The sequence below is a fragment of the Periophthalmus magnuspinnatus genome, chromosome 9 (genome assembly GCF_009829125.3).
Source record: "Periophthalmus magnuspinnatus isolate fPerMag1 chromosome 9, fPerMag1.2.pri, whole genome shotgun sequence".
Taxonomy (NCBI): Eukaryota; Metazoa; Chordata; class Actinopteri; order Gobiiformes; family Gobiidae; genus Periophthalmus; species Periophthalmus magnuspinnatus.
In genome coordinates, this window is record NC_047134.1 from 8448940 (window position 1) to 8466468 (window position 17529).

General features: G+C 39.6%; 1 protein-coding gene across 3 annotated transcripts in view; it reads left to right on the plus strand.

Moving 5' to 3' along the window:
- The window catches only part of smtnb (smoothelin b), a 153891-nt gene that overhangs the window by 35091 nt on the left and 101271 nt on the right, over nt 1–17529 (plus strand). For all 3 annotated transcript variants that reach the window (XM_055224058.1, XM_055224059.1, XM_055224060.1), the window contains exon 2: nt 17229–17416. In XM_055224058.1, coding sequence (XP_055080033.1) covers nt 17229–17416 — 188 coding nt within the window. The remainder of the gene's footprint in view (nt 1–17228; nt 17417–17529) is intronic.

Below are 17529 nucleotides of genomic sequence, written 5' to 3' on the forward strand. Positions count from 1 at the left end.
TATAATTATCTTTCACCGCAGACAAGGTTAAAAAAGCTGTAGGTCTGGAGGAGGTCTTGGTCACATTGTTGGAACTTGCAGGAAGCATTCAAAGCACATGTGACGCAGTTATCTTCTGTTGTGTTATTGGACAGAGTCAAGTGAAGTTGTTGCCGTTGCTGCCCCCTGTGTTGAAGGGTTGACTTGGCACAGTGCATGTGCAAGAAAGGCACAATGAATAAATTATTCATTGGGTCAATTTAACTATTGTGAACTACTGTTTATTTGCACTAGCCAAATAGGATGTACATAAAAAGTATAAATCTGTCATTAAAATTGAACAGACTGGTTCGATTTTGTTAAATTAAGCCAATGGCAAAAAAAACAAAACACATTGAATGAACAACAGCAATGTTTCACTTTTTTCAGTGTATAAAAGATACTAAGAAAACTATCAAAATTGTGATCTGGCTCTAATGAAATTGTGATATGAATGTTTTGTCATATTGCCCACTCCTAATGTTCCCTTTAACTAACATAAGCAGTTCACTCAGATCATGAGCCCCGTGCTTAGATCAATGTTGTTGTTTTTCCTGGCACATTCAAACCACATGCAGGTTTCTCTAAAGTCAAAATTATTCAACTGAGGATGAAAAGTTGTAGTTGAAATATATTATTTCTTGACACAGATGATAAATCAATTGGATTATTTAAATATTTTGTTCGGCAGATGAAATGTTTTCAATTATTTTATAATTATGTTTTTTCCAACTAGTGGGTTTAAAGGTTCCAAGTTTACAGGTTTTTCAGGAATGCATACATTCTCAAATATTTGAGCAAAATAGAGCACCTTTAGATATTGTCCAGCTTTTGTGTTGGAAGGTACACCACCTGCATGTCTCTATGGAGATGTGACGTCTTTGTCGAATGTCCCATAATGTGGTATTAAAATTGCACCTCTATGGAAACAAGCAGGTGGTGCAAGAAAAGTACAATTTGAAAGTAACACTGTGCAACTTTCTGGAGGTGCCATGTCAAATAGAAAGTTAAAATCATACTTTGTAACATTTTCCAGGCATGTTCAATGTCAGATTTGTGGTTTGTTTCTACATTTTTCAGTGCAATCATAATTTTAAAATAACAGTTCTTTTTTGGCTAAAAAGTTACACAGTGGAGTTTGAAATGGTTAGAACACTTTGTACATACAGTCTTTGTTTTATTTATTTATTTATTTATTTATTTATTAGGGCCTCATTATGGAGGATTGCTGCACGTGGTTTCATTTCCAAATAATTTCCACAGTATATATAGTATATAGGAGCATGTGTCTCCTTATAAGGCTACAACACTAAAGGCTGAGTACGAACTCAGATGATCCGGTTTCTGTCAGTCACACTGGAAAACCACTTGACTGCAGAGAAATAACTGGACACCTGCTCACGATGGAACACTTAAGCACAGACTTGGACTGTGTTTGGGAACACATCTAAATGTACTGTCTGCATTAATTTAATCCTTGTGATGGCCTGGTCTTATCTCCATTTTACCTCCTTTTGATGAGATTTAAAAAAAATTAATCTGGTGACGTTGACTAGCGGAGGTGACGTTGACTACCAGTGACATATTCCACTTTATTGCATTTGAGTCTTTTAAAGTCCTCTCAGTGCTATTTCTTGGGGTCAACTGTCAGCAGGCGCCCAGGGCACTGCCACATGCAGACTACACTTGGAGCTGTTTATGGTCCAACTGTAAGAAGGCGATTTGCCCCATCCAGCTCAATAGACAGGCTCAGATATAATTCTGACCATCTGAACCAGTTTGAACCAGAGCTGCAAGGAAAACATCAATCTGAATGTCTTTTTTTATGATGGTTAAACTCACCATTTACTACTTTAAACCAAAACTTTGTGTTAACGCAGTGGTCCCCAACCACAGGGCCGTGGACCGGTACTGGTCAATTGGTACCGGGCCACCGGCCGTCCAAGAAATAATTAATTATTTCATTGTATTTATTATCTGAGTCTGAACAATTGTTTATTTTGAAAAAAAAATTATTTTGAAAAATGACCGGATTCTCTCGGTTACATTTCCGTCACTTGAGCGCCGACAACTTAACCACTTAGCATTCCGACGGCCCGCGGGCGCCTTTACGTTACAACTTTACAGCAATGTACGTGTATTTCTGCGTCACCCACACAAACAATCTACACATCAAATGAAAGCTACGGCATTCATATTTCTGAATATGCAAACCATTTACACTTATAATCACCATAGTCCTGACAGGAAAGCCGTTTTTACAGAGAAGTCAGAAATGTGGATTTGGACTTCACTTAGCATTGAGTGCTCTGGTTCTGTCAAACATCAACATATTCACACAAAGTTGGTCTCATTCATTCCGTAAAGGTCCAGAGAATATAATCCAGTCAAGAAATTATGTCCACAAAGGAAGTTAGAGCCTCCATGTCCAATCTGCTGCAGGAAAGTGAAATCTGTTCCGTCACTTCTCTGCATTTCTTTTCTCAGTTTCTGTGGGTAAAACTATAGGGTGTTCCCTTTACAAAGACCCCAAACTAGTGCAGTTACTACTGAGGATTCAATAATGGTGATTATTTTAATTTGGAGAGGTCAGAACAAAGGCAATTTCACCAAAATGACCCGGAAAGCAAAATGAGTAACCTGAACCTGAGTTTTACCATCTCAAAAACAGTTCATTTAAAATGGTTTGTAGTGGTCCAAAGTTATTCCTCTCTTACCTTGTGCATTCTGAGCATCCTAATTATTCACCACAAAGAGTTTAAAAGCACTTTATTCAACTTTGAGACCAGAGCAGACCAGATAACGCTCACAACAACTAGCATGCTAAGTGTGATTATTGGCAATAAAACTCTAACTGGATGCAGACAGCACACAGCAGACTTATACTTTGTAGGCAGCTCTTGAGATACTTTTGTTCAAATTGGCTCCCATTGGGATCTGCAATTTTTCAACCCAGAAGTAATACTTTGTTCCTTTTTATTAAGTAATTTTAGCTCAATATTGAAATTTAAAATATAACCTAATGATCCACGGATGTCATAGATTATAACTATATAGAAGACACAAGCACAGTATGTCTTCATCAAGGAACAGTCCCGTCTAGAATGAACCACAAGTTAAGTGCACAGAGGTCCCTGGATTACTCCCATAGCCCCATCCTGCTCACTCTCCCTCCTGCATCTCTAATAGACTGAGACTGGCTGAGCGGCTTTGGGTGGATATCTTTAGCTAAGTCTCAGCTTTCACTATAGCTCAATCTGAAGAGCCTAAAACCCAGACAAATGAGTGAGGAGATTAATGAGTAGATAGACCATGTAGCCTAGACCCTGGCAGGTAGAGGAGGGAGAGAAAGGATTTTTTTTAATGGAAAATGTCTTGGGGAGTAGAGTAGAGCTGTACATTATATTGCAATTGAATCAAAATTCCAGTTAATTAAATGCAGCCTTTGCGAATTGATAAATGCACCAACTCAATGTATTTTATTTCTGTCTTTTTTATAGAAAATCAGTTTGTACCTGTAGTTTAACCCTACAAACATGTTTTGAAATACAGGGGGATTCTTGTATTTAACTTTTAAAAATGTTTTAAAGACTGATAGTGGTCTAAAGTTATTCCTTGCTTATCTTATGCATTTTCATAATTATTCACAATGGTTCTAAAAGTTGTGAAAAGCTATTTTAATGTCAGAGTGGTAAAGCTAACAACTACCATGCAAATGTGTACTTGCTGATTATCAAACAACAATTATAATTAGATCCAGACAGCACACAGCAGACTCATACAATATCTGCACTGGAGTTAGGCAGATTTTGCTCAAATATGTGGGGAAAAAAAATCATGTACAGGACCTTTTAATTCTCCTAGATGTTTTTACAATGTGCACACTGATCAGAATCCTGCTACATAAATCACAAATCTAATCGTAATATAGATACCTCAAATCATGTAGACAATGGTGGCGTTGGTGAAGAGATAGACGTGGAGAGGCTGAACAGGCTGATGGCTCTGCTGCTGTGGCGATGAGCTAGATAATGGTTGTAATTAGGGACGCACTTACCTAGGGCTGCAGCTATCAATTATTTTAGTAATTAAGTAATCTATAGATCATAGAAAAAGTTGAACTTCTGGACATACTGAGGGAAGATAGAAGTTATGCAGCTGTAGGGCACCATTACGGAATAAATGAATCGTTCGGTTCATCACATAAAAAAGGAGGAAAATAACATAAGGACGACAGCAGCAATACGTTTTAACAAGGATGCAAAAAGGGTTGTAACAGCCTGCAACAAGACCATCGTAAGGATGGAGTCTGCTTTAGCTTTGCAGATCAGTGACCGCAGGAAAAAGAACATTACAAGACACTACAGCGGAGCAGTGCCAGAACGAAGAGGCGTGGTCAGAGGAACTGTGAAATACGCGTGAGTCACTATTAATGTGTCCATCCTCGTAGGTTGATCATTAAAATTCCGTATTTCTAAAAGCTGTCATTTTTATTTACAGTGCAATATAGTATTTGGTTTCATTCTACAATACTGTGCTTATTTTTTTAAATCTACGAAGATTTGAACTTTGAAAGTGTTTAAACAAGAGAAAAATGTGAGAAACTGTTAATGCCTGTCTGAGAAAAGAGTACGAAGTGTGTGGTGAGGGATTTTACATCCTTAAAATATATATAATGTAAAAAAATAAAGCTTTCTACTTCGCGGATTTCGCCTATTGCGGGTTATTTTTGGAACATAACCCCTGCAATAAGTGAGGGAACACTGTAATCCATAAAGTAAAAAATGAGTGTCACAGCAGGACTTAATCTGACTCACTGTTAAGAGATATTTTATTCCTCTGGACTTATTTTCTCAGCTAAAGCGGTAACACTGCTGTGTGACACATAAATAAACAGTGCCGTGTGTTGACGTCACTGGGCCGTGGCTCATTCGGTTGTGCAGGTGTGAGTGCAGGCCATAGAACTCTAATCCTGCTTGAGCACGATTTGTTTCAAAAGTCGTAGTGTGAACTTAAACTCACTTGTGGGTCTAAAATACACAGCCCTCTGCACTGTTGTGTAGTCCGTGCTGCACAAGCTCCATGCTCTGCAGGCTTTGTGTTGGACAGGCTCAGTGCACTTCAATTTAACGTGGCTTTAACTAATAATTCTAATTAAATTAATCATCGAGGCAATAAAACAAGAATCAAAGCTTTTTAGTAACTGCGGTAATTGCCTGATTTACTCAGTCATTTCAGTAGTACAATTACCATATTGCAAAGGCTGCAATTTTTTTAGCTGCCTTTTTATTTCCTCCATTAACAACAAAATCTTTTATCTTAAATCTCTATAAAAATTGCTAATCCTCTGTACAAACATGCTCTGAAATGTGATTCCTGTATTACTTTGTTAGTTCATATTTTAGTCTTTTTGTCAGTTTATCTGGATCTGTTTAAAATGTGAACTTTGAACTGAACCCCATTATTAAAACATAAACTGAAAATCGAATCACAATTCTTGTCAGAAATATCGCAATTTTGATATTTTCCCCAAATCGTTCAGCCCTAGTTTATCATCAGAGGAGGCAAAGGACAGGCTGAGGATTCTAATGGTCACGATGATTGCTGTAGAGTAAGGAATGTAGTGCATTTCTGATTGGTTTAATAACAGGCCGTGATTGGTTGAGAGGCAGGAGTAGCTGGCTCTGATTGGCTGACGGTAATGCAGGTGAGTAGATAGGTTGAGGAGGTGAGTCAGAGGAGGCATGCTCAGTCTGGCTCAGTTTAATGCACTTTTTAATGTCATTGCTGTTGTCATATGTGTGACGCAGGCTGTTGTGATGGGCTAGAACACTGTAAAAGTTGAGAGGAGCAGGTGAGGAGCTATGTTACAGGTGCAGATAGCTGTATATGTATGATAGTGTGTGCTTGGACAGGTATTTACCACATAATGGGATCTAAAATCTATGCATTAAGGCTGCAATGTTTCATCAAACCACTAAACATTACTAGACAACAATATTTCTTTATCTATCTAATGATTGGATGTTGTCTGTTTGAAAACAGCTGGCCGCTTTTAGATTTCCTGTGAGAATAATAAAGTTTATATCAATCATTAATAAATAATCATAGTCATATTTTGACAATCATAATCAGTTTACAGGAGGTTATGGAGGTTTTCTGGGCCCATGGAAAAAAAATGTCATGAAAAAGTGAAAAACAGTTCCTTTTAGATGGTTTGCAGTGGTCCAAAGTTATTCTTCACTTACCTTATGCATTCTGAGCATCCAAAATATTCACCATAATGAGTTTGTAAGTGCTTCTCACAACTTCCAGAGACCAGAGTGGAGTTTTACCATCTCTGTAAATCTAACAACAACTAGCATGTTAACATGCACTTCCTGATTCTTTAGACAGTAAAATTATTTATAATTAGATGCAGACAGCACACAGCTGAATTAGTTTGACCTCAAGAGCTGCTTTCACAATACTTCTGTGCTAGGACAAGACACATTTTGCCCAAATACATCAGGTACAGCCCATTTAAAGCTAGCTTCAGTCTACAAGAAATAAATGTATGCCAATGTAATGTCCCCAAGGTCACAGGTAAACCCAGGTCACTGTGTCAGACTGTAACATACATCTACAGGATTCTGGGACCTCTGTGGTCCTGCATCTGGCATAATCCCACATCTTCAGTACTCACACAAGATATCTGTGTGATCCCTCAGTCGCCCAGGTCTGATCTATATCAAAAGAAAAATATAAAATTTGTCTAATGGACAAAACGTTGTAGGATTGGAGACGTTTGGCTGCTCATCTAAGCCACGGCTGGGGATGAGCAGCCAACGTTGATACTCAAGCAAACGTTTTATACAGGATTTTATTATGTCAATTCTGTCTCCTGTTTGCTAAAAAATACACTTTAGATTGTTCCATTTTTGTGAAGGGAGAAGGAGATCTCCACAGCACTGACATTAGCAGCCTGCTCTTTGCCTGGCTCTCCAGCCCCTCCCACTTTCTGTTCAAATGCAGTTGAAGCAGTTGTGAGAGAAACAGTTGGCCTAGTTTGAAAAGTGCAGTAATAGTGAAGGTGTCACAGTCCCTCCTCTTCATCCTCACTCTCACAGTTTCTCTCGCTCTCTTTGTTCTGTTTGTTCTGTCTCTTTCTCTCCCTGTTTTATCTCTCTCTCTCTTTCTTTCTTGCTCTGTTCTCTCTCTCTCTCTCATTCTATTATCTCTCTCTTGCTCTATTCTCTTTCTCTCTCTTGCTCTATTCTCTCTTGCTTTATTGTCTCTCTCCCTCTATTCTCTCTCTTGCTCTGTTCTCTATTCTGTCTCTCTCGCTCTCTTGCTCTATTCTCGTGCTCTCACTGTATTCTCACTCTTGCTCTATTTTCTCTCTCTTGCTCTATTCTCACTCTTGCTCTATTTTCTCTCTCTTGCTCTATTCTCTCTTGCTCTTTTCTCTCTCTTGCTCTATTCTCTCTCACGCTATTCTCTTTCACTTGCTCTATTCTCTCTGTTACTGTATTCTCTCTCCGGTTCTGTTCTCTCTCATGCTATTCTTTCTCTTGCTCGATATTCTCTCTCTCTTGCTCGTTATTCTCTCTCTCTTGCTTGATATTCTCTCTTGCTCGATTGTCTCTCGCTTTCTTGCTCTATTCTCTCTTGCGCTATTCTTTCTCTTGCTCTGTTCTCTCTTGCGCTATTCTTTCTCTTGCTCTATTCTCTCTCGCGCTATTCTTCTTTTGCTCTATTCTCTCTCTTGCTCTGTTCTCTCTTGCTATTTTCTCTCTTGCTTTATCCTTTCTCTCTTGCTCTATTCTCTCTGGCTCTCTTGCTCCATTCTCTCTGGCTCTCTTGCTGTATTCTCTCTGGCTCTCTTGCTGTATTCTCTCTGGCTCTCTTGGTCTTTTCTCTCTGGCTCTCTTGGTCTTTTCTCTCTGGCTCTCTTGGTCTTTTCTCTCTGGCTCTCTTGGTCTTTTCTCTCTTGCTTTATTCTTTCTCTCTTGCTCTATTCTCTCCCCCTCTCTGGCTCTATTCTCTCTCGCTCTCTTGCTTTATTCTTTCTCACTCTCTTGCTCTTTTCTCTCTTGCTTTATTCTTTCTCTCTTGCTCTATTCTCTCTCGCGCTATTCTTTCTCTTGCTCTTTTCTGTCTCTCTTGCTCTATTGTCTCTCACTCTGTTCTCTCTCACTTTCTTACTCTGTTCTCTTTCTCTTGCTCTATTCTCTTTCTCTGTTCTCTCTCTTGCTCTATTGTCTCTCACTCTCTTGCTCTATTCTCTCTCACTCTCTTGCTCTATTCTCTCTCACACTCTCTTGTCCTGTTCTCTCTCTTGCTCTATTCTCTTTTACTGTATACTCTCCCTCTCTTGCTCTTTTCTCTCTAGCTCTCTTGCTCTATTCTCTCTAGCTCTCTTGCTCTATTCTCTCTCACTTTCTTGCTCTATTCTCTCTCGCTTTCTTGCTCTATTCTCTCTCTCTACTCTCTCACACTATTCTTTCTCTTGCTCTATTCTTTCTCTTGCTCTATTCTCTCTTGCTCTCTTCTCTTTCTTACTGTATTCTCTTGCTCTCTTGCTCTATTCTCTTGCATTCTTGCTCTATTCTCTCTCTTGCTCTATTCTTTCTCTTGCTCTATTCTCTCTCTCGCTCCCTTGCTCTATTCTCTTTTCTTTCTCTCTTGCTCTAATTTCTCCCTCTCTCTTGCTCTGTTCTTTCTTTCTCAGCTCTCTCGCCTCTGCCTCCTCTTCCTCATCTCTCACTGTAACAAATTTCTTGTAAATTGGATGCACCGATCCAGCTTTTTCTGTTCCAATACCGATGCCGATACTTTGGCTTTGTCGATATCAGCTGATACCACTGCAGTGACTGAAAATATTTATTCCTTTAAACACAGTCTAAGGTTAAAAAAAAAAAAAATCCAAATGTTTTGTAACTACAGACCAGTTTGTAAAAATACAATTTATCCAGTAAGCCAATTTATTATACCAATTTGTAGACCAAAATTTATAATAATTTAATATCAACGCCAATATCCAGTATCATATAAGTGCATCCCTAATTACCTGGCAATTTTGTTGTCAGATAATTACTGTACTATTTCAGCAAATTTCTGCAAATGATATTTACAGGTGAGAGCTGGATACTTTACAGGTTTTGTTAGGTTCTTATTTACTGTATACTTCAAACCAATGAATAACCATCAAAAATTACCTGCAGATTACAGCTAAACCTATTACATGGCCATTTTGTTGCCAGTAATTACCTGTAATTTTAAATAGTTACCTCATGTATTATCATAAAAATAGACATACTCTGAGCTAAAATAGATTCAAACATTTCTTTAAAAAACAGTTAACACAAATATACATTATAATATGCAAACAAATAATATAAGAAACGATTTAGGAAAGACACATATAACAGACTTACAGCTGTACATGAGCTGATGTGTAAACTTGGATGGAAACCTAAAGAGACTTGACGTCCTTTAGGCTTCTTCTGCATGTGTTGTCTCGCGCTGATGTGTCCACCTCATGAAATATCTGCATTCACACAATCACAGGAATCACAGATGGCAACGCTTAAAAGCAGTTTAAGTATTAATTTAAAGAGTTTGAAGATTTCGTGTGCAGTGGATGCAGAACTGAGTTCAGCTCATTCATAGAGGTGGAATGTCACCTGCTCTATACTGATTAGTGCTCAGTTTACGCCTGGTGACCAACAAAAAAAACTGACATTTTATTATTAGAAATGGAGGCGATATTTATTCCTCTAATACACCTTTATTATTATTACAGAGTAATGGCAGATTACTATTGTGCTCAATGTTATTACAATGACCTCACATCCCACTATTAAACCTTTACATTAAATACACACTTGCCTTTAACTGAAATCCAGTGTGCAGTGGGTACTTCTTCAGTATTCAGTATCCAGCCAGTAAGTTGCAGTAACTTCACAGTTTTACAGTTATTATAGATGCCTTTAGTACAGCTGTGATCACAGAAAACAGTGGCCCATGTTCTTCTAATGACACTAAATCTTTACATTAATGACATGCTTACCTTTAACTCAAATCTGGTGGACAGTGAGCTTATAATGAAGAAGGCAGTTTTAGGCACTGTTTAATAATAAATTCCCATATTTATTAAACATGCAAGTGTTCATTTTTACACCTCCCAAAACATAGACAGAAAATTGTGTTCCATGTTATACTTTTGTGACATCATATTTAACATATTTGACTAATTCTTAGCCTATCTCCTCTCCTTCTTTGAAAACACTTGAGCTCAAACACACAGCTCGTCTTTTTGTAGTGTAGAAACTACAGCAGTTTGTTACAGTGCTCCTCTTCCTCCTCTCTCCCTCTTCCCTTATTCTGCTCTAGTGTAAAGTCCACTGTAGCGGTCCCTGTTTTTCCTGGCACATGCCCAGCCAAAGGTGCTTGTTTTCCATCCTCATTCCTCGACTCTGCTGCTCCACAGGGAGCCCCGCCCAATGCCCACAAACCTGTTTTCTATTGGCTCGTTTGAATGTAAGTGTGGATTTGAACTGGCTGGGTTTGTAACAGAGGGACATTCAAGTCTAATGGTACATTGCCGCTCAAACTGTTAATTCCACTTCAATTGTCAATGCACTCTCACTTCACATGAGTTAAACTGTATTACTCCAATGCTAATCACCACAAAAAGTGGATCGAAGTGGTTTAGCACGGTATGAGAAAACTATGCCATATTCAATAACTGTTTTGTATTGCAGTAACAATATTATTGCGATATTTTAATATACACAAAAAGTATACTTAATTTAAAAACAAATGCACATGCCTTCATTTACTAGTAAAACTGAGTCAAAAAAATACAATTTTAACAAACAGAACTAAGACCATGTCTAATGTAGTATAAAATCTGCCTTTTATCAGTTTATCTTTCCAGAAACACTTCTGTAAAATGAACAACTATGTTGATGTTGATGATTTCCTTGCAATATCAATTATTGCGTCAACTAAGATTGATATTTTCACGATATATAGTGCAGTCCTATTTAAGACTGCATAAACCATGTAAACGCTTGATGTGGGTTCAATCTAACATTATTCTGTTATTTAATGTTTGAGCTATTTCGCTTTTTTTTTAACCTTCGGCTTAGCATTGCTCACGTATGAGTTAATTCAGCTGGAACGCTCTGAGGTCGTTATGTTTAAGTGGGAAATAACTCACTTCCTACTGTCTGGAGTCCAGCATTAGCTCTATTGTGATTACCGTACAGCAAATGTACCCGTGAAATAGTTCATGTTCTGATCTGACTGAGGGCATTCTCACAGCCATAATTCAGAAGCTGAGCAGTCTTAAAGCAGTATAGCATGTGGGACTTACTCAAACATTCCTGAAACTACACACAAGTCAAACATGATGCAGTTGATTTGGCACTATATAAAACCCTACAAAATACTCCAAACTGAAACAGGAAATCTTTTCTGAGGGATATTATATATATTTTTACCCATGTTTTCAGTCTGCTTTACAGTTATTACCAAAGTGACAAACTGAGAATGGAGTGAGTAAGTGCAGTAGTGTCGGAGCTGTGAGTCATGCATCTATGTGTGTCTGCATCTGTGTGTGTATATGCGTGTGCTTGTGTGCTTGCATGCCTGCGTACCTGTGTGTGTGTCTGTCTGCCTGCGTGTGTCTGCCTGTGTGTGTGATTTATGATCCAGAGTTCACATTGTCAAACATTATGACATGTGGAAGTCAACATGTTGTGTCACCATTATCAGGAGGTGTCAGTTGTTTGAGTGAGTCAGCCCATTCATTTCTATGTAGTCATCTCCATGTGAAGAGTGACAGCAGTGCATAGTGCAGGCCAAAAAAACTAAAACCCCAATAAAACCAATATGGAGAGACTTTTGTGAGATTGCTCATGTTGTAGTCATATCTTGAACTACCCTGAACTACTTTTAATCAGCTTGAGCCAATATCACAATTCAGTTTTGTAAACGTAATAACTTAGAGGGCATATTATGCAAAATCATTAAAACCAATTTTTTTTTTTTTTTACTTTAGTATTTTAACAATCTCTCCTGGGCCCTATTCAAACCCTTACAGTTAGCTTTAAGATTCCGTGCATCACCAATGCTCCCACATGACAATTCTCCATGTATATGCAAAAGCTTGATACAAATCTGATGAGATGTTCAGATGTTTCTTTAGCAAGGTCCACTCTGATTGTGTTGTGATAGCAATCTGAAGAGGGAGTGACTTAGCATGTTTTTAAGTTTCACTTTTGTTTTTGTCGCTCTGTGTCTTGCTTTTCACTCTAATACGTTGTTTTCGGCAAATATAGCATTTTCGAAACAAACGCTACCATGGTGATCTAAATGTGTCATGTGTTAGCAGTTAATACTCCCTCTTTACCATACTAATAACTTGACACTGACCATGTATCTTCAAAATGTTTACGATATTCTTGTGTTCATTATTGTCATTACTGATCATAACAAAGTAATTTCATCGTCTTTTGATATCCTTAATTGGACTTTCCTTCTTAAAGATGCACTATGCAACTTTCTGATGGGGTCTGCCACCAGGAGATGTTGCTTTGCCTGGAATGTTCCACGGTATGGTATTAAATGTATCTAACCTTTTTCCTCCAAGTGGGTTTATTGATCAAAAATGCGATGAAAAACAAAAATTGCAATTGCAAAATTGCATTATCACCTCTGTACAGAGCTGGCATGTGGCATGGAAAGGTCACCTGCTTGTCACTATGGAAGTGGATGCACATAATGCCATAATGTGGAACATTCCTGGCAAAGAAATATCATCTCCATTGACACAAGTGGCCTAGTGCACCTTTAAAAAATACGCTGTGTTTAACAGGCTGTCTGCTCTCTAATATATCTGATAAATTACAAAGGCATTCTGTAAGTCTGACCATTTTTCCCAGTCTTGTCTCATGTGACTCTCCTTTAGATATGTTTTTGGTCTTGTGCAATTTCTGTACAATTCCTGTGGTAAAGTTGAATGTGCTGACTCAGCATTTGTCAGTAGAACTACTAACTCCAATATCATTTTTATCATGTTTGTCACTGTCCCACAATAGTCATTTGACACTGCCAGCTGTCGCTGCTCCTGTCTGCTCCTATCTGCTTCCGTACCCACTTTCCCTATCCCCACCTGCTGTGCTCCTGTTTGCTTCTGTCAGCTCCTGTCCACTCCTGCCTGCATCTGCCTGCATCTGCCTGCATCTGCCTGCATCTGCCTGCATCTGCCTGCATCTGCCTGCATCTGCCTGCATCTGCCTGCATCTGCCTGCATCTGCCTGCATCTGCCTGCATCTGCCTGCATCTGCCTGCATCTGCCTGCATCTGCCTGCATCTGCCTGCATCTGCCTGCATCTGCCTGCATCTGCCTGCCTGCTCTCATGCCCACCCTCCTTCTCTCCATTTGGATCTTGTCTGCTCCTATGCCGGCCCTCTCTCTCTCCTGTCCTCTCCTGTCCTCTCTTATCCTCTCCTATCCTCTCCTGGCTTCCATCTCTCCTCTCCTGTCCTCTCCTGGCCTCACTCTCTCCTTTCCTTGTCCGCTGTGTTTCGTCTCCTCCTCTGAGTCAACAGGAATTTGTGGAATGGAGCTTTTTCTACCCAGCCCTCTCCTCGCCATATTTAGACATTCCCCTGCACACTCTGCCTCTCTGCCCCCCTTCCTGCCCACAAGTGTAACATCGAGTTTGGTTGGCAGCTGCAGCAGACCCACAGGCCCCTCCGTGGTCCCTCTGAACATAGATCTGTGGAGGGTGTTTGCCTGATTTTTGGGGAGTGGGCACTGGGTTAATGGCCACATCCACACTACAGGAAATGTAGTCTGTGTAAAATTTCACTAACATTCTTCTGTAGCTGCTGCACTGCTCAAACTGACATTTTCAAACTGCGTGTAGCCTGCGCTGTTACAGTTTTAAAATAGACTACAATCGCAGCTAAGCCTTGATTACAAGTGCCTCAACCTGCAGGGCACGTACAAGTTTTTCTTATTCTCAGTGTATGGACAGGCCTCCCGTGAAAGCTCACAAACTGTTTACAAGGTTGTGTTGCTCTGAGCACTCAGTTTAAATTTTCCCCACATTGTTACATGTAATACATCAGACACCCATATGTCTGCAGTTTTTAAGTCCTTAAACTATCACAAGCCCATATAACAGCTCCAGCAGAACCCCAGATTTCCAAACACGGGCAAGATTTTAAATTCCTAAATGTGAAATACTAATGGAAGTGCACTTAAAAAGACAAAATAAAAAATAATCCATGTCCAAATTTCTGTCCATTGATCTGCATTCTTTCTCACATTTATAAGCCTTCAACACTTGAAGCAAGAACACAACTGTTGTTTCGCCTGGAGTGACTGCCACCCCACTGTGGCACCTGGTATTCGCAAAGGTCTCCCATGCAAGTACTAATCAGGCCCAGTCCTGCATAGCTTTGGATATCAGATTGTCAGGGAATAGTACAGACTAACTGAACTCACTATTACATTTTTGCATATACCTTCAAAAAAGATGGTGGTCTCTGTTGCATCAGCCCCTGTCTGTACGCCCCCTGCTGGTGTCAGCTCCTGTCTCTGCTCCTGCCTTTCACTTTCAACTCCTGTTTCTGCACCTGTCTGATCCTGCCCCTTCCGGTCTGCTCCTCCTGTCTGCTCCCCCTGTCTGTCCTTGTCAACTCCTCTCTCTGCCCCTGTCTGATCCTGTCTCGGTTTGTTTCTTTTCTGCTCCTGTCTTTGCTTTTGCCTGCTCCTGTCTGCTCTTGTCTGCACTTGTCTACTCCTCCCTACTCCTGTCTGGTCCTGTCTACTCCTGTCGGCACCTGTCCTCCATATGCCTTAATGTCCTGCTGTGTTGTGATAACAGCTCAGCCTTGAACTAAAGACCTGAGCACTCTGACAGATGCACCCCTCTTTCCTCTCTTCCTCCTCTCTCTGCGCTCCTTTCCTCCTCCTCCCTCGCTCTTCTTCCTGTTTTTCTTCCTCTCCTCCTTTTATCCTCCTTCTGTCTTCATCTTTTACTTCTCTTCCTCCACCCTTTCTCTCCCCCCCTCCCCTCCCTCCTCTCTCTTTTCCCTGGAGACAGTTCTTTTGATCCCTCTATCATCACTGCTCCATAATAAACTTTTTTTTTTTCTCTCCCTCTTAAATCAGTGGCTCATTGTAAAGAGGCTCTATCTCTGAGCAATTTTTTGGCACTGTACACACTATTTAACAGACTACAGATGTGAGGTGCACTTGATGAATGTTCCCAGAGTGTAAGATTTTTGGAAGAAACATGCGAATATATAAACGTAATCTATCTATATTTGCAACACCCTGTCTGTATGTCCCTGTTTCTATGCACCTTATTGACACCATCATGCTGCTACAAGACTCATGTTGTACTGTCTCATGTTGTACTGAAGCCACACTGGGTCAATGTTACACTGGGGTTTAAGGGTATTTATTTTATTTTATTTTTCTTGCACTTTATGGGATGCTCCAAACACAATTTTGTTGTTCTTTTTGTGACAATGACTACAATAAACTAAACTAAAACTAAACAAAGAATTTAAATTTTAACTTTTATTTAAGCAGATATAGATAGAAAAGCAAATAAACATTAGAGAGATGTTTCTTTTTTATCTTGGCTTTCTGCGATATTTCTAACATTCCCTCCTTCAAAAACGTGTCTGAAGAGGTTTTAAATGTCATCCATGCATGAATGTTTTTGCATTCTCTCCAGGGCTCTATTCGAACTCTCCTTACAGTTAGCTGGTCAATGCTCCGCCCATAAGTCTAAGTCACCTATGCTCCCATTTGACAATTCTCCATAAATATACAAAAGCATGACAAAAACACTACACAGCAACTTAACAAACCTGATGCAATGTGCAGTAGTTTTATTAGGGGAATGCACACTGCATATAAATTAAAGTGGTGAATATTTCGGATGCTCAGAATGCATAAGGAATAACTTTGGACCACTGCAAAAATAGCTGACATTAAGTGGTGACAGACTGTGACAGTGACAGATGGGTAACAAAGTATTAAAGGTTAACTTTACTCTTAAGCTGCTCTCTATTTATTTTGTTCTCCAATTTTATTTTCTTAATCAGTGATACATGGCGCCATCGCATAGTCATTTTGTTACAAATGAAAAAAAAATCTGCTGCTTGCTAGTGTGTGTGTGCAGCTATCCATCAGAGCATCCAACAGCATGCGGTGCTTTGTTGTGATGACATTTACAATGACGTCTGCTCCTACAGTTTTCTAACACGGAAGTCTGCGGACCTTATTAAGTCATTTTAGATGAATATTCTGATTTAAAATGTGCAACATAATGATCCACGGATGTCAGAAATTATAACTATATAGTGGACACAAGCACAATATGTCTTCTTTAAAACATATCGTACATCATTTGTTAAATTATAGGTGTCCAAAAAAACAAATGTGGATCTGTGGATCTCTTTTGTACACTGGACACGCCTTCTGGAACAATATTGACCATATGTTTAACAGGGAAATCTCTTGATCCATTCACAGGCTGCCCACAGCTAAATAAGGCAGACAGCTCTAAGAGGAGTCACTCATCTCAGGCACACTTTGGTTTATTTTAGTTGTACCCTCACACACATGCACACGCACATATAATTAAGAGTTCAACAAGAAAACCCTCTCAGGACACATTCTACCTGTGAAGCGGTGCACTTAAAGATAAAAACACTGCACCAAAAAATGACAGGAGGAAGTATGCCGTGTCTGCCTGATTCAAATCGACACGAAAACTTTGCTGAAAACAGCTCAAAAGTTGCAGTGCCCACATTATACCTGGAGTTATGCTTAGTTACATTTACACATGTTTCAATAATCCTGTATATTCTGAAATTAAGCTTGCCCTTTTATTAAGAAGCATCTAAAATTTTAAAGCCACACCACTTGATGATAACATGGTGGTGGCATGTCACCTGTAGTGTAGTACTATAGTCATACTACACTACTGTCATACTTTGGACTATATGCCATAAAATCTATATCTCCACAAAGTCATGGAGATGCCATGGAGATATAGATTTAATGCCATAAAGTTATACAGTAATACTGAAGGAATGTTGATATTGGCAGTATTATTGCATAGAATATTATTGCTAGGTATGATATTACTATGACTCTATAACATGTCCCCTTTTGGCCTCTGCAGCTGGATGGGACCACAGACCTAGACGAGCGACGGCTGATCCGCTCAGCCATACGTGAACTGAGGAGGAGGGAGATCCAGGACATGGAGGCTGCCCTAGCCTCCAAGAGGTTCAGACCCACCAGAGCACCCCCTCAGGAGGACAAGGAGAACCACAGGGAGAACCACAGGGAGAAAGTCCAGCAGCACATGTGAGCTCCACTTCCTCAGGCACAAAACACGGCAAAACGCGGGCCTGCAAGATGACCGGAAATAGATAACATTTTACAAGGTTGTAATGTTACCTGGCTCACGGCAGATTGAC